Source organism: Vespa crabro, chromosome 9, assembly GCF_910589235.1.
Source record: "Vespa crabro chromosome 9, iyVesCrab1.2, whole genome shotgun sequence".
In the NCBI taxonomy this organism is placed as follows: Eukaryota; Metazoa; Arthropoda; class Insecta; order Hymenoptera; family Vespidae; genus Vespa; species Vespa crabro.
The window spans coordinates 6,675,214-6,691,418 of record NC_060963.1 but is presented as its reverse complement, the minus strand read 5'-3'; the positions used below and the strand labels follow the sequence as shown (position 1 = coordinate 6,691,418).

Sequence of the window (16,205 nt, the reverse complement as noted above, 5' to 3'; positions counted from 1 at the left end):
TTTACATATGTCTCGCATTAATAATTGTCACAACAATTAGAACGAATTGTCAAGAAAATTTAAAACAATTTCCCGCCGTTTTTAATTATTTTTAAAAAGTTATTTTGCACCATCTGGTGGTACTTCAAAAGAATTAAAACTATTATATAGTTTTTAATATATATACACATATATATATACTTATACATATATATATATATGTATATATATATATATATATATATATATATACGTAAATTATTTCTAAGTTTTTTGCGTTAGGTAATTTAAACTTTGACTTCTTTCTGTTTCTAAAAGTTACTACAAAAAAATTAAAAAAGTATTGGTGGAAGGGAGTTACAATATTTGAGGAAACTACAACCTAGTATTCGTCAGTTTCATGGATACTGCCGATGTGTCGATGCCGAAGATAGAAATTGTATTTGTTGTGTTATCAGTGACGGAAATCGTGAAGGCTTTTTTGATTATTTAAAAGATCGCTTTTATAGAAAGAGGTATTTAAAATGGAATTTTATAGAAGGAAATTATTCAAATAATTATATGAATAATATAATAACAATCGTTTCTTTCAGAAATGAGTATTAATCCGATGAAATGGAAAACTAAAAACATTATATATACAATAATAATAATTTCTATGTTTTATTATCTTTTTATTCATAAGGAAACTAAGCAAACGAAGAACGTAGGTATTATCAATAATACCCATCCAATTTATGTATGGGAATTTGTAGCAGATTTTAGCAATATGAAATTATTAAATCCACTTATGTACGTACCTTAATATTATTAAATTCTCGATAAGAAAAAAAATTAAGAAAAAAGATATCAAGAAGTGTTACAAATTTTAGAGATGATTTCAACATCACCGCTGAGAGTGGAAATTACGATCACTGGCAATATTCCGTTGAATATAATGAACATTTACGTTATATATCATTCATAGAAAACTTTGGTGTTGGACATTATTCGATAAAAAAAGAAAACGATGATTATTTAATAAGTTCGAATCATAATACTTGTTTCTTTGGTTTCATATGTGGTAAGTTGTTTTGTTCTTGTTTTTGTTATTTTATTCCTTTTTTCTGTAAATAGCAGTGTGATCTTAGAGGCAACACAGCTTAAATTATAATTGTAAAATCAGTCATTGACTTTCATAAAGTTCGATTCTAAATTTCAATGATCTCGTTCAAATTTCAGTGAGAACAACATCTGAATTTAGATTCGAAAAATACGAGGAAAAAAACACGAGGTGCACCGAAACCGTAGAATATCATTGTCCGATTACTGTTATGCCTTTGTGCGACGAAGAAGTTAAGGCACAACGGAGCGATATAATGGATCGATTAAAGGCGGCGTTTTCATCAATAGAAACATAATACTTTCGATTCCTCGAATTTTTACAGCCTAATGAAATATTTAAAAAATACGCGTTCAAGAGATTTTTTATATATATATATATATATATATATATATTGTTAGGATAATAACGATAAAAAAAAAAGAAAATTGAAAAGATGACAATTTATCATTTTCCTCAAAAAAAACAAAAAAATGTACTATTGTTTTTCTAACAAGAAAATATATCTTTTTACAATTTATCTCTATATTACCCTATATTTATTATACGCTATCAAATTTCTATGATACTATTTATAGATATATGTATATATGTGTATATATTACAATTTTAGATTCACTGAGAGAATGATGTATTAAAACTAGGAAATTCTAGTAAAAGATTAGTATAGCCAACGTAAGGGCATTAAACTTCTTAATGCAATAAGTGATAAAGGAGAGAGATCAACAATCAAGTTTTTGTATTTATATTCCTACTTGTTGAAATATATCGTTTACAGTATTTTATTAATATTCTATATACATTTATACCTCTGCAAGAAACATGTCCAATAAATTTGAGGCGTAAGTGAAACTATAGTGTTTCTCTGATTTCATCGTGCTATTTTCGCAAGCAACTTTTATGGAGGTTAGATTCATTTTCAATGCAAAATTACTCGAGTAAAATATTTATCATACTCGTGACACGAAGCACCAGTTGTTAGAATAATCGTGTATAAATTTCTCTTCGATATGGACTTTCAGTGCTTCGATTTACAATATCCAGTGGAATGTAGAACGTGACATTTGTCACAATATATTATATTGACTCGTGTTTTCATCATTTTTTTTTCTTTTTTTCTTCTTTTTAAAATTTACTAACCATGTTTTCGGAACTTGTTCGCTTCGATCTTGCAGTGTTTTCAAGTTAAAAAATTGAATGATTAATAATGCATACATTATACAAATTAATTCAAATGTGTATATACAACTGTGCCAGGCACATTATTTTTTAATAAATAAAATATGTGATTATTATTTCTTTAACGTATAGATAAAAAAGGAAACATATTTTGTGAATTATGATAGTTCTTACAGATCAAAAACCAATGAAGACAGTGGAGACGAAGAAACCCAATCAAAGGACAGTCATAAAGTTGAAAAAGATCTATTAGTGAGTAGAACATTTGCAGCTTATTTTTAGTTTTACTTGCAAATTTAGATTTAGCAGTGCTTCATAAATCACATTTTTTTTTGTGTAGCCTCCTATAGAAATAAGTCCTCACGAGCACAAATTGCAATATGCATACGCGTTATGGTATAGTAGACGCAGTCCTGGTAAACAAACCAGCATACAGAGTTACGACCAGAATTTAAAATTGGTTGGTAGGTTCGCAAGTGTGGAACAATTTTGGGGTCTATACAGTCACTTAGTCAGACCATCAGAATTAACAACACACACAGACTTTCACTTATTTAAAGTGGGTATAAAACCTATGTGGGAGGTAAGTATTTTATTTTGATAATTATTTTTTGTATTGCTTTAAATGAAAGTATTAAAATTAATTACGATAAATGTATACGATTAAATTCCTTTAATTCTAGGATGAGGCAAACCAAAGAGGTGGTAAATGGATAGTAAGATTAAGAAAAGGCTTGGTGTCAAGATGTTGGGAAAATCTTATTTTAGCTATGTTAGGAGAGCAATTTATGGTAGGAGAGGAAATATGTGGTGCTGTTGTGTCCATAAGGTTTCAAGTAAGAATAATTAATATCTTATCTACTATTTTTAATTTACTTCATTCAATTTAATATGTAAATATGTTTTTCTTTGTATCTAGGAAGATATAATTTGTGTTTGGAACAAAACAGCATCGGATGTTGCAACGACAGCAAGAATTAGAGATACACTTAGGAGAGTATTACATCTTCCAGCCAGTGCCTCTATGGAATATAAGACTCACAATGAAAGTTTAAAAAATGTTCATAGGCTTTAGAGCTATGAAGATCTGACTGCGATACACATTTCAACCACTTTGTGGAGATTGTGAAGGCAAGTTATATATATATTTCTTGACAGGTAGAAGCCCCAAATGTAATTTATTTGACATTTTATTATTATACCAACAGATACTTGTGACGTGGTGGCAATTCTGACGTTCAGAATATTTTGCAAATAATGAATTGGGCTAAACAACTGTTCGGTGAACCACTTTATTCACAAGTGTCATCATTGTAACTTATGTAAATAATAAATACACATTGCTAATGGTTGTCTGAATGCTTTTATTTAAAAATTGAAAAATTGTAACTTAATTGACTAATCAGTCTTTATGAAATACTTATATTGTTAAAAAAAAAAAAAATTGATTTCCTCTCTAATATAAATGATACTAATTCAGCTTGATTTGTATTATTTTGTAGAATATACAAAGATATCTTTATTGACATTTTCATATAATTCTTTTTATTAAGAATTTAAAATGGCAACCTACTGCACATAGAAAGATATTTACATATCTATATATGAGATCATATTTTTTTGAATGTATAATTATTAAAATGATTATAGATAGAGCATGTAGAGGAATCCTTGAGCTGCAAAACTAAATTATTCTATCTAAGGCTTTTTTGATTTTGATACATAAAAAAGGATTGGTGATATATCACATATATATGCATAATGTTTATATCTCATTGATTAAAAATATAAATTGAAATATTGTAATGAACGAAAAAGAATATAAAATGAAAGGAAATAAAATATCATAAATATTGGAAGTGCTCAAAAAATAGGCTAGCAACATAATACTTGTAAACTAGACCTGCATACATTTAAGAAAGATAAGACATCTAATATAAAAAAAGAAATATGCATTAATTGTGCTTTCACCCCATAATCCTATTTATTGTATAAAGTCTTTTTTTTTGTATATAACCAGCCACAAATTACAACCTTAAGATTATAATTGTTACCATACCTGTAACAAAATAGTATGTTACATATACTATATAATTTATAAATAATAAGTACTATACTTACCTAATACGAATGAAAATATTAATTTAAAATTTATGGAAAGATGGAGGTAATCAGGCACTGTGTGGCTACGTTCTCCTTCTGTAGGCAAGAGTAGCCCAGCTATGCAAATAATTCCTGCGATAAGTGCTACATAGTTTGTTCCTCCTGAAAGGTAATTTATTTTGTAATTCTGATAACATTAGTTTTTTGTTACACACCCACATACACGCGCGCGCGCGCGCCATTGTAATATTGACATTATATAAACTACACTTTATCTCTATATTTGCTGTAATTTAATATATTATATAACGAAATATAAATTTACAAGCTACAGATAATTAGTTATATTATAAAATATATGATAAGAACTGTACTTTAAACTTGTATATTCATAGTTTTCTAAAAAAAAAGAAAGTATTGCCGAGACATCTAGTTAATATTAAAGATTGTTTATGTTCATAAAAAAAGCTATTAACCTGTAATAATGTAATAATTGTATTTTTTTAGAAAACAGATTGAAAAATATGGCAGAAAAAGAATCTACATTCTATTGTTATTCTTATAAGAACTTTCTATGTATAATGCATATAAAACGTACATCATTTTTTTGTAATTTCTCATAAAAATCATGTATATGAAAATTTTAATTATCAGTTTCATCATGTTGCAGTGTATTCATAGATCAGGAACTAAATTCAAATACTAACATATTAACCTTTATCCACAATGATACAATTGGCATTTTTCATATTTGAGCTCAGAAACATATTTGTAATTTTATCTTGAATTTCTCCATGAAATAAATCATACTGCAACTGTAATAAGTTTTTATGTATCTTGAGTGAAGTGTCTGTAATTATAAATTATTGTTGTGGAACATAGATAATGCAATACTTTTCAAAACCTACATTCTGCTGTTTTCAATAATCATACCTTTAAATTATCTTTGCAATCCATATTCAATTATAATATTTTATACTCACTGTCAATTGTTCTATTTTGAGTTATAAGCGCATATGACTGTTGTTGCCTAGTTTCATTTATCGGAAGCTGTTGAAACATTTCTGGATCTGGAGTTGCTCTTCCAGCAGTTTCTGAGGTTCCAGGTAACAATGTAGCTTCAACATCTCGTTTACCCGTTGCCTTTAAATATTGAAGTGATATAAATATAAGACAAATATTTATAAATGCCTTAATGAATTAAGATCAATATTGCTAATACTATTACCTGTTTACTTGGATGTTCTTGCATTTGTATCCTGAATTTATCAGTCACATTGCAATTACTAATTAAGAGTGCTGTATGCCTTACAACAATATCAACGCAACATTTTGCCTTTATTGTTCCTTCGGGATCAACAACTTTGTACTTATTTGGAGCAGTACAAAGCACTAAAAATATATTATAAAAATCATATTATAAATAATGTTATATCTCAAATAATTCTTTTGCAAGAAATTCAATAAGATATACCTTTGAATTTTACTGGGAAATCATATGGATTATATAAAGTCAAAACTTGCTTATGAGTAGATTGATTTTCTAGATAAAAAGTAATACTTGAGGGGAAGACAAACACAGGTAATTTTCGAGGAGTTGCTGCTAACTGGGACTGCATTATGTATGATTATATTTACATAACCCATGCACCTACAAAAAATAAGTAACAGAAAATAACACATTTACAATTTAATTCGGACTTAACAAAAACATGACAATTCATTTTGTGATTATTATCATTATTTTTTATATATAGTTCTTATATTACTATTAAAAGTATCATTATTGTTATTATTATTATTATTATTATTATTATTATTATTACTGTTATTGTTGTTATTATTGTTATTATTATTGTTGTTATTATTATTGTTATTATTAATATTCCATGTTATTGAATACACAATTAAATTTATTTCAAGACTCACATTACGATTAATCTAATCAAAAGTATTCCATCGTACCGCAAGGAATAATATATTTACTGCAGCAACTGGCCTAAAAATATTTATGCCTTTGTCAAATGTAATGGTCGAATATAAACGTCATATGTTAGATCGGACTTTAACATGTGAATTAGTTCGAGTGGAATAAAAGTTATCGGTGGATGCTGATGCTCGTTTCACGCAAAATTTGTGCAATTCTTAAGAGATTTAATTTCACAATCATTTTATATCGCTTCACAAAAAAAAAAAAGACCAATTATATTATCATGAAATTTTGACAGATCGAAAGTTAGAAATAAACCAATAAAAACAATTTCTTTTTCTAATAATCATTTAAAGTGATATATCGAAATACTAACCAACATTGAAGAGACAACTGTTTTTCTTTCTTCTGCGTTGGCCTTCTCTAAATAATAACTTTTATTAAATTTGATTGGTCACAGTAAAGTTAAAATTGATTAAAGTCATATAAAATACGAAGTTAGTAAACTTGACCGTAATACGTTGATTAATGAACTATAAAATCTTAAAAGTAAAAGAGTTACATTGATCAAAACAATCCAACTAACGATGATTTATAAACATATATTTCTTTTATAGTTGGCAACATTTGTTTAAATGAATCAACGAATATTTATCGTTTATTTGATGTAATCAAAGATTAAATAAGAATTAACGTTATGAACTTAATATTTTTAACACGATTGTACATACCTCAGTTATGTTTTTATTAAGACGTTTTCAAAAGACGTGCCTATGAATATTATCTTTTACTTTCACATGTATAATTTTGGTATACCTGACTAATAAGATGGTGTAGGAGTGGTAGCCCCTCTGATCTATTCGTGTACTACGTTTATGGTAAAGTTCAAGTGAATAAATTCTGAATATGATCGGCGATTTTGCTATTTTTTAATAACAGAATCGTAGAGAACATGGAACTTATATTCTGTTGGTTTTTGACAATATCTAATATGAAATTTATCGAATTATTATTTGCAAAAATATTTTCGATTAAAGATTAAATACGATATGTTATTGACTGTCTTTCGATAATAGTTACAGTACAAAAAATAATTTCTTATGCTCGTGTTTTAAGCTTTTTTAAAAAAAATGCCGTTAGTCTAATTATTGAAAACTACGAGATTAAGAAAAAGAAATTTAATAAATTATTCTATCTAATAAATATCTTATATTATCGTGCGTATATTTTATTAAGCGCGCTTCATAATCTCATTTTTTATTTTCATTTTTACGGAATATATATTTCCAGAAAAAATAATATAGTGAAGTAAAACTCGTGAAGTTAATTATGATTTCACAAAGAGAAGAACCTGTATGGTCTAATATAGCTATTCGTATGTTTATAAATACAATATCCCATCCAATCGAATATGCAAAGGTTTTAATACAGGTATGTATTATATATATTCAAAAATTGTATATGCATTGGAAAGATAAAAGCTGTATATCTTTTAATAAATTTCAGATTGGTCATGAACCTATTTCACCACGTCCAACAGTGACATTGTTTGGAAAATCAGCATTAGCTTTACCTAACGTTTTTCAATATGGCAAGTTTAAAATATTATAGAAATAAAACATTTTTGTTAGCTTTGTTAAATAATTTTTTATATTATAACTATTTCAGTTAGGTATATAAAAAATGTTGATGGATTTAGTGGATGTTATCGGGGACTTGTACCCAAACTTTGTGCATATACTATCAGTGCAGTAGCCTTTGAGAAAACTTCTGAATGCATTTCGTTTAGTGGTGAACCTGATCAAAATATTGACGATGAGGAATTATTAGAACCAGAAAGGTAAAGCTTGAATGCTTTAGAAAAATAACAGATTCTTCGCATATATGTAATTATAATTATAATTTAATAAATCTATATCAATATTACAGGCGTACTAAATGTATACATGAACTTATACGGGATTTACTTAGTAGAATGGTGGGAATCATAGTAAGCCATCCATTAGATGTAATAATGTTAAGAATGATGGCCCAATTTGTAGGTGGTGAAATGAAATATAAGTTGGTTATATAAATATTAATTCTAACATATATAAATGTTATTTTATGTAAAACCTAAAATATTATTTTATGTTTTAGTGGATTGATTAGATCGTTTATAGAAGTATACAAGGAGAATGGAATTACAGGATATTATGCAGGATTAGTACCACGCCTAATTGCAAATGCTGCAGTATTAGTTCTTGTCAGTTCATCAACTTATGTCATCAATAAATATGTTATTCGTGATCAAGAATTAAAGACTTATACAGCTTCCACTATGAAAGTAAATATAAATATAAATATAATAATCATTATTTACGTGTAAAGATTTACATAATTAAATAATTTTTAGTTTTTTGCAACAACCGTTACATATCCATTTTTGGTAGTATCTCATTGCATGGCAGTAAATAACTGTGGGTAAGTTAATGATAATATATATTATATCAAATATAAATTAATCTAAGTTTTTTTTTTTATAAGGTTGGTTGCTGGTCTTCCTCCAAATATGCCAATTTATAATAGTTGGTTGGATTGCTGGTCTCATTTATCAAGTATCAATCAATTGAAAAGAGGCAGCAGTCTTTTATGGCGCTACTATACAGATCCTCAAATAATTATGAATGAAAAAGCAATACCTATTTATAGAGATAATTTTTATCGGCAAAGTAAAATCCAATAAAAATCAATCCTAAATCACATATGTGTTACATTATGGTGTTCATCTAATTTATAAGGTACTTTATAATATTGTATAATGAAGATATAGATAGTTTTTACTATTTCAATATGTATTACAGTATAAAATATATACTAAAAACTTTGGATCATATGTTCAAACTATATATATATGATCATATATATATATATATATATATATATATATATATATATATATATATATATATATATGTATGAGATATATACCTTTAATGAGAACATCAATGTGCGTTGATGATGAGCTTATATAAATTAAACTGTAGTCGAAAACATTGCTTAAATGACTTGAAGTTTTGTTGATATAAAATTAAATTATAATGTTTAATATCCCTTTATCAAAAAATTCCATTTTATTTAATATCTTTTCCAAGTGCTCCATTATTTTTGTCTTCTTTATTTCGAAGAAAAATTATTTGCTCAGTTTTAAAAAAGTCGAAATTTATTTTATTTTAGCGTCTTTATTATTTGGGCGTTTTGTCAATTTACAATGAGATTTGTCAGGCATTAATCATTTACAGACACATGAGTATTGCATCATTAGATTGTGTGTACATATTTTCCTACATTTCTAATAATAATTTATTATACATGAAAGTTTATGCTAAGTTTTGCATTTGACACATGTATAAAAAAAATATTGACTTGAACTATAATCTTATACATTATACATATATTTTTCCAGGTAGTAAGTTTGAACTGTAATTTACCTACTAAAGCTGCAATATGAATGTGAATAATGAACAGAATGCATTTATTAATAATATATTATATGTACTTAGTTTCTAATTAGTATTTAATAATTGAAAGTGAATATTACCAAAATTATTCTATACTATACAATGTTGATGTTGAAATATTTTAATAAAAAGAAAAAAAAAAGAACTATATTTATAAATATTTAATTTGTTTTCAATGGTTATATAAAGGTTAATTCCCTACATAATATTTTGCTATGCTCAAGTAATAAAATAAATAAATCAAAAAATATATTTTATTCACAATAACAACTAAGATACACCACTTGTTTTTTCGTCAATCCTTCAACAATACTATTTTGACATTAATATTACTGTATGCAGTAATTATCTTATATTGTAAAGATACATATTTATTCCTTAAATCTTCTTAATGTTTTTGAGTATAATTAATGTTAAGAAGTATTATGTTTGACCTTTTGTTACATGAAAAATATAAATGCAACTGTGTACTTAAAATGTTGCTAATATGAAAATTGTAAGCATTGTAAAATATTATATAATACACATATAACAGCTGATATTGAAAAAATTACTTTAGGTAACACATTTTTTGAAGAATTGTGCAATATTTAAGTGCCATATGCTTTAAATATCTGGTCCACTTATGATTTTTATGCAATTTATCGATTTTAACTGTTGTTGATATAAAAAAATTACATTCGTCATAATTTATTTTAATATCGTTTGGTTTTTAAGTTCTGTTCCTTCTTTTTAAGTTCTGTTTTAGGAATGTCATATTTACTGATGGCATTATAGTTTTTCACTATAAGTTATTGAAAATTTTGCATTTTGCACTCTGAACAATTAAATAAGTCATATTGATTGGAAATACATCAAATGAAAATAGAAGATCATTGGTCATTTTATTATCTTTTTTAAATATATTAAATTTGCACAATTAATACAATTTTTATGGTATTTGTAATAGTTTATACATGTATTTCAAAAATTATAATGTCCAATGATCTTTTACTTTACCTAATACTTGATATTATAATATACAACTTGTACAGTTTTTGTTTCTTAAAAATATATGAATTTGCGTATTTTATAATATGAGAATCTGCACTTTCTAATTCTTTGATTACAATTTTTATTTTTTATATATGAGCTTGTTTTATAAGAGATATATCTGCGAATGCATTGTCATACACTTTTATGGCATTGGATTATCCAGATTCATACAACACGATAAACATTTAATATTTGATCAACAAATTTTACTTATGCTATTAAATATAACAACTAATTGTTATAAGATCTGTTCATGTATTGGAATGTTTATAAACTAAAAATAGAAGTGTATATCTTAGTTCAACACTCACAACAGTAAGTATATCATTTCATGTTTAAATAGTATAGAGGAAATATAATACTAAACTGTCCATTACTCACATTCTTTAGTGAAGATTTGATGCAACTTGTTCATTGTATTTAACGACTTTCACATATCTTTAAGGATACTATTTATTTACAAAAGTATACTTCTTATAGTGTATGAATAATTGAACAGAAAAACTTAGATGTAATCAAATTTTAATAACCCTACGGCAGTATAATACTTAATTTAAAACAGGATTTTATCCATGAATATATTAACCACTTCATAACATTATCCTAACTTAGAAATAAAAAAGGTAGATAAAAATTTCAGATCTAGCATTAAAATATAAATATGAGATATATAAAACAATAGATTTCATGGAATTAAAGATAAATTAAGTGTTTATCAATTTTAAGTTTGCAAAAAAAAAAAAAAGACTGTTACTGCAATGCTTGGTGCTTTTGCATTGTTTAAAGCAAAATATGTTGTATGATACATTAAGGTGATAAAATTACTAAATTTAAGCATTAAAAATAAATTAATGGTACATTTCTTTCTATTATAATCATTGTTACAGCAGCATACTTTCTTACTTAAAGTTACTAGATGCAAATAAATAAATAATATTTGATCTACTATAATTAAGTTAGACACAAATTAAGTTTTTTCTCTTAATTACTTGTTTTTAACTTGTTAGCTGCTTTCTGCATATTATCTTTCTGATTATTATCAATAGTACTCAACTGAATGTTGTGAATAATATAATATTTGGAATGCAAATGAAATGAAAATTCTGAATGTCAATAAAGCAAGGAATATCATTTTCATAGTGCTAGGAACGTAGTAATTATATATTAATTTTTCATTGCTTCATATTCATACTTCATTGTCTTTTGTCATTGTCAATGAAGATTAATTAATTTTAAAACTAAGTTTTAATTAAACTTTTTTAATTGATAAATTGATTAGATGTACCATGTAATATTATAATTAGCTTTGCAATTATTTTCACATTATAAATTTATCGATATTATCGATGATATTTTTGTTTCTGATTATCATCCTTCTATACATATTATATATATATAGATATATATATCTTTTTTATTAGATATATACAACATACATCTAATTTCATTATTTTCGATTGTAGTAATACTATTTATAGTGCTCGTTACGTAATTTCTATTCGTTATTTATTTTAGATCTAGTTCAAACTCTGGACTATCTAAAGAAAGTGGCTTAAGGTGTTCTACTATAGGAGTTTGATCGGGATCAACACGTATGCGGATTCTATTTGTTTCTAAAGACCGAGGAAGAGTGCGAGGAAGATCGTCCTTGTACGAAGTTGCGGAAGGTGAAGTATATGGTACATAGATTCGTACAATATCTGGACTTGGATGATGGGGCGTTGCCCTTGGTGTAAGCAAACCACCACTACCAGAACTACCATTAGAAAGATTGCTTTGAGTATCAAGACTATTGTCTAATGCTTGAGACCGTGTCGCGGAACTAAATACAGAAAGATCAGCTGTAGAGGTAACAGATGTGTCAGCCAAAGACCGATGTGAGCCATTGGGAGACGCACCATCGTCAAGACTTGGATCAAATGAGAATTTGCTCCCTGCACATACATTCACAATTTATTGCTTGTATTAGTATTTTGACGATTCGCTGTCTGTGCAAAGGTGTTCCTAATGTCATCACTGCAGATAGTTCTTTTATGATTCTATCAATTGATTGTTATAACTTTAATTAATACATATATGACCAGAAGTATTATGAAAGTAAAAAATATATTTACATTTATTACAGAAATTACAATGATTTTTTTTCAAAATATATTTCAATATTATAATCGACTTTTTCTTTATATCTAACTTTAAGCCAGATTTTTAAAATCTGTTTTATAATCTAGTATTATATATAAGTATAATATCAATTGCTGAATCAATTTCAGTGTCACTCTTCTCATCTGTATCACCCTCATATATGGGCCGACAAATAGTAATATCTCTGCTATTGTGTGTGGTATTGTCACTAGATTCAAACTTACCACCAAGGCCACCACTACTTGGATCAACTGGCGTTGTACTTTCTCTGCCTTCCTCGACGAGAGCCATATCCCTTCGTTGTACTACCGACTCGCGCATCATATGTTGTGCTTCACTGAACTCTTCACTACGTCGTCCAACCTGTATAAGCGTAATATTATAATCACTTAATATAGTTATTTTTGCATTAAAGATATTTTATTTAATTCGCGTTATAATACCTTGCTAGTGAAAGAGGGTTCTTTAAATGTACCAACTGGATACTGTGGTAATTCATGTGGTAAGGGAGGACCTGGATATTCTAATTTGGCACGTTTTAGTTCTTCCATGCAACGTTCCATGGTATTAATTACGGTATCATCATTAAATCCAAAGTCTTGTTCCAATTTAATTTGCAAATAATTACAAAATTCATCAAGACTTTCCATCGGCATTAAATTACGTTTATGCATTTTCATAATAGTATATGCCATTGCAGGTAAAATGCGGTCTCCATCCAGTAAAAATATATCCCAAATACGCAGACCAAGGCTAACAGGCGTCTACAAGGCAATATAGGGAATTTTACTTAGATGTACATTAATATTTTTCTAAAATGCAATATACACAGTGCTTACTCGTTCTTGGAAAACAACAAAGAACCATTTCAATGCATATAATATAGAATCGCAACCACACTTATCAAGTTTTCGTTTTAGTTTTGGTAGAAATTTATTCATTATTTTATCATGATGTTCGATGAAGCGATTTAGTTTAGGAAAACCATCAACATAAAATCCTAGAAATCAAAAATGCTTATACTCTTTAATACATGCATCAAATACATGCTGTGTTATATTAATTATAAAAAAAGCTCAAGCATAATTAATAATTGTCATTACAAGATATACTTACCGTGCATACTATATTTTTTATCGGCAAGTAATACAGACAAACCCCAAAATGCATCTTCTTCATCCATATACAGTAAAAGTAATCCAGCCAAAACTGACATTCCTTGACAATAACCTACTTCCATGTTGTACATACTATAAGCAGCTAATACATAGAACATAGACCGTTGTTTTATGCTATATCTCTCCCTGCAGAAAAGTTTTGCTTATTATCTAGAACTTAAATAATATAAATAAAAAAATATTTATACTATTACATACCTATAATTGATATGATCCCTATATTGTCTAGCAACATCAGCATCAATTTGCCGAATTTCAGTGGACCAATGACGTGCAAGTTTAAGCATTTCTTCATACTTGCCTGCTTGTTCTTCCTTTAGAGTTTTTATTCCTAGTAATAAAGTCCATACTTGACCTCTAAATCTATTTGGAATACCTTTATATATTCTACGACGTAATTTCTCCTTAGTCGATGAACTCTCCCATTGTTTTGTCATCTTCTCCCATTTTTTCAATCTTTGTATTTCTATTTGATCAAGTCTTATTTCATTTGCACCTAACCTTCGTGGTAATCGCTTATCGCTGTACAACAAGTAAGACATTAGATGATAAATGATATATTTAAATTTATCTTCACAAAATACATACTGTATAAATCCATATCTATCTGTAGTATGATAAACTTCATAACCAGGATCTTCCCATGCATCAATTTGGGCTCCATGTTCTCTGCCACGGTCATAGCAGCTGAATATTCTATCACGCTCTGCAGCTGACCGTGTCAATAACTCTTCCTCATTCATTCCACGTTTGAATGCTCGACCAATCTCTTACAAACATTCCGTCTCATTAGTAATGATCTACAGATCAAAGATTATTCTCCCTTATCTAAAATATAAGATAATTATGTTAACCTTCTTTTAAATGTATCTATTAACATATATATTGGTAAGAGATGAAAATGCATAAGTTAATATAAGATTGTATATCCATGTGTATATACACACATATATATATGTATATATATATATATATACATATATATATCTCGTGCAATAAGAGGTTTATTCATATTACAGCTGGAAAGATATTGCCAATACATATGTATATATTTATTGCATTTAACTAAAGGCAAGAACGACTAATAATAATATAATACGATATATATCATGAGAAATTGCGTAAATATCTATAAAATCGTATGATATTAAATTAATGACATACTACAAGCTAAAAGGTTATATATAAACAGTAAGTTGAACGTTCACATACGTACCGTTTGTCGTTATTGAACCGTATGTACATAAATACTGTAAATTCAAATACGGAAATATTTTCTGCGTTTCATATTATATAGATATATTACTTTCTTGGAAGGAGCCCTTCGTTTAGCAAAACTACCGTATATCGTCAAGCCGGATTTGGATGTTCCCACTTCCCATTCCACAGTAATACCAACATAAAAGTTATATACTCATCCAACCAGTGAAGTTTTAACGAAGAAAAAGGCGAATAGTCATAGCATCGATCGTTTTTAGATTTAAATTTTATCAAAATATTCTTTTATTATAATCAATTGTGTAATGGTAAGCATAATTAAATATTTCTATTAGATTTCATCTTATATAATAGTTTAAATTAATTTATTAATATATTACAATATTCTCTCTCTTTGATTACTTTTATATACCCGAATAATATTAAATCATTGATTCATGGCTCAACTGATATAATCGTTACGTGTTCATAGATTCTTGCCTGTTTTTTTTTTTTTTTGTAATTTTTTCATGATCAATGATAAAAGTGCTATCAGGTATTAAAGATAGTATAATTATTATATAATAATATATTTCAATTGTATTTTACCTATAATTATAATTTATAGATATAGAATATTATTGGTTAACATTATTCGACGGATAATCACTATAAGTGCATATATAATATATGTATCATATATGAAGCATTCAATTTAGTCAAAATGTGTATGTATGTATGTATGTGTGTGTGTGTGTTTGTGTATGTAAAATTGTAAATTATCCACATCAGACGGTATTCAATAGCACGGGTATTTAAATTAATATTTTGAGGACAGTCTTGATAAATTTGTATTATTA

General features: G+C 27.1%; 5 protein-coding genes across 10 annotated transcripts; 3 read left to right on the top strand and 2 right to left on the bottom strand.

Annotated features, from left to right (window-relative positions):
* Positions 1-237: 237 nt before the first annotated feature.
* Positions 238-1,866, top strand: LOC124426462. Its single transcript, XM_046968182.1, has 5 exons — positions 238-494; positions 573-771; positions 852-1,042; positions 1,201-1,556; positions 1,695-1,866. The coding sequence occupies exons 2-4, from the start codon at positions 575-577 to the stop codon at positions 1,377-1,379; spliced, it is 567 nt and encodes a 188-aa protein (XP_046824138.1). The 5' UTR covers positions 238-494; positions 573-574; the 3' UTR covers positions 1,380-1,556; positions 1,695-1,866.
* Positions 1,787-3,611, top strand: LOC124426460 (eukaryotic translation initiation factor 4E type 2). 2 transcript variants are annotated; one of them, XM_046968181.1, is made up of 6 exons: positions 1,787-1,923; positions 2,437-2,512; positions 2,601-2,843; positions 2,944-3,096; positions 3,180-3,391; positions 3,469-3,611. In XM_046968181.1, exons 1-5 carry the CDS (start codon positions 1,904-1,906, stop codon positions 3,333-3,335), a joined length of 648 nt encoding a protein of 215 aa, XP_046824137.1. In that variant the 5' UTR covers positions 1,787-1,903; the 3' UTR covers positions 3,336-3,391; positions 3,469-3,611. The 2 variants fall into 2 exon arrangements, with proteins under 2 accessions (XP_046824137.1, XP_046824136.1); XM_046968180.1 differs by having other exon boundaries at positions 1,790-1,923; positions 2,428-2,512.
* A 608-nt stretch (positions 3,612-4,219) lies between these two features.
* On the bottom strand, positions 4,220-7,138 carry LOC124426459 (motile sperm domain-containing protein 1-like). 5 transcript variants are annotated; one of them, XM_046968175.1, is made up of 9 exons: positions 7,025-7,138; positions 6,670-6,716; positions 6,293-6,362; positions 5,838-6,014; positions 5,592-5,755; positions 5,347-5,506; positions 5,079-5,213; positions 4,382-4,525; positions 4,220-4,319 (listed from the first exon to the last, which is right to left on the bottom strand). In XM_046968175.1, exons 4-9 carry the CDS (start codon positions 5,980-5,982, stop codon positions 4,288-4,290), a joined length of 780 nt encoding a protein of 259 aa, XP_046824131.1. In that variant the 5' UTR covers positions 5,983-6,014; positions 6,293-6,362; positions 6,670-6,716; positions 7,025-7,138; the 3' UTR covers positions 4,220-4,287. The 5 variants fall into 5 exon arrangements, with proteins under 5 accessions (XP_046824131.1, XP_046824134.1, XP_046824133.1 ...); XM_046968178.1 differs by lacking the exon at positions 6,293-6,362; XM_046968177.1 differs by lacking the exon at positions 7,025-7,138 and having other exon boundaries at positions 6,329-6,362; positions 6,670-6,992.
* Positions 7,139-7,180: 42 nt separating this feature from the next.
* Positions 7,181-9,046, top strand: LOC124426458 (mitochondrial carrier homolog 2-like). The gene is made up of 8 exons (XM_046968174.1): positions 7,181-7,510; positions 7,584-7,724; positions 7,800-7,884; positions 7,962-8,133; positions 8,223-8,354; positions 8,433-8,619; positions 8,689-8,756; positions 8,820-9,046. The coding sequence occupies exons 2-8, from the start codon at positions 7,623-7,625 to the stop codon at positions 9,016-9,018; spliced, it is 945 nt and encodes a 314-aa protein (XP_046824130.1). The 5' UTR covers positions 7,181-7,510; positions 7,584-7,622; the 3' UTR covers positions 9,019-9,046.
* Positions 9,047-9,494: 448 nt separating this feature from the next.
* On the bottom strand, positions 9,495-15,614 carry LOC124426450 (USP6 N-terminal-like protein). The gene is made up of 8 exons (XM_046968151.1): positions 15,365-15,614; positions 14,737-14,976; positions 14,347-14,670; positions 14,087-14,274; positions 13,810-13,970; positions 13,414-13,734; positions 13,195-13,333; positions 9,495-12,762 (listed from the first exon to the last, which is right to left on the bottom strand). Exons 2-8 carry the CDS (start codon positions 14,889-14,891, stop codon positions 12,335-12,337), a joined length of 1,716 nt encoding a protein of 571 aa, XP_046824107.1. The 5' UTR covers positions 14,892-14,976; positions 15,365-15,614; the 3' UTR covers positions 9,495-12,334.
* Positions 15,615-16,205: the final 591 nt, after the last annotated feature.

What these genes read in the sequence shown, in the direction of transcription:
- LOC124426462 (XM_046968182.1), top strand. Translation starts at nt 575, where the DNA reads ATGAGTATTAATCCGATGAAATGGAAAACTAAAAACATTATATATACA. An exon ending in AAATTATTAAATCCACTTAT is followed by an intron (nt 772 to 851) that starts GTACGTACCTTA and finishes TACAAATTTTAG; the next exon opens with AGATGATTTCAACATCACCG. An exon ending in TTTCTTTGGTTTCATATGTG is followed by an intron (nt 1,043 to 1,200) that starts GTAAGTTGTTTT and finishes TTCAAATTTCAG; the next exon opens with TGAGAACAACATCTGAATTT.
- LOC124426460 (XM_046968180.1), top strand. Translation starts at nt 1,904, where the DNA reads ATGTCCAATAAATTTGAGGC. An exon ending in ATGTCCAATAAATTTGAGGC is followed by an intron (nt 1,924 to 2,427) that starts GTAAGTGAAACT and finishes GAATTATGATAG; the next exon opens with TTCTTACAGATCAAAAACCA. An exon ending in TTGTGTCCATAAGGTTTCAA is followed by an intron (nt 3,097 to 3,179) that starts GTAAGAATAATT and finishes CTTTGTATCTAG; the next exon opens with GAAGATATAATTTGTGTTTG.
- LOC124426459 (XM_046968175.1), bottom strand. Translation starts at nt 5,982, where the DNA reads ATGCAGTCCCAGTTAGCAGCAACTCCTCGAAAATTACCTGTGTTTGTC. An exon ending in TTTCCCAGTAAAATTCAAAG is followed by an intron (nt 5,756 to 5,837) that starts GTATATCTTATT and finishes ATATATTTTTAG; the next exon opens with TGCTTTGTACTGCTCCAAAT. An exon ending in AATATTTTCATTCGTATTAG is followed by an intron (nt 4,320 to 4,381) that starts GTAAGTATAGTA and finishes ATTTTGTTACAG; the next exon opens with GTATGGTAACAATTATAATC.
- LOC124426458 (XM_046968174.1), top strand. Translation starts at nt 7,623, where the DNA reads ATGATTTCACAAAGAGAAGAACCTGTATGGTCTAATATAGCTATTCGT. An exon ending in GAATTATTAGAACCAGAAAG is followed by an intron (nt 8,134 to 8,222) that starts GTAAAGCTTGAA and finishes TCAATATTACAG; the next exon opens with GCGTACTAAATGTATACATG. An exon ending in GGTGGTGAAATGAAATATAA is followed by an intron (nt 8,355 to 8,432) that starts GTTGGTTATATA and finishes TTTATGTTTTAG; the next exon opens with TGGATTGATTAGATCGTTTA.
- LOC124426450 (XM_046968151.1), bottom strand. Translation starts at nt 14,891, where the DNA reads ATGAATGAGGAAGAGTTATTGACACGGTCAGCTGCAGAGCGTGATAGA. An exon ending in TAAAAAATATAGTATGCACG is followed by an intron (nt 13,971 to 14,086) that starts GTAAGTATATCT and finishes TTTGATTTCTAG; the next exon opens with GATTTTATGTTGATGGTTTT. An exon ending in AAGTAGTGGTGGCCTTGGTG is followed by an intron (nt 12,763 to 13,194) that starts GTAAGTTTGAAT and finishes ATGTATGTGCAG; the next exon opens with GGAGCAAATTCTCATTTGAT.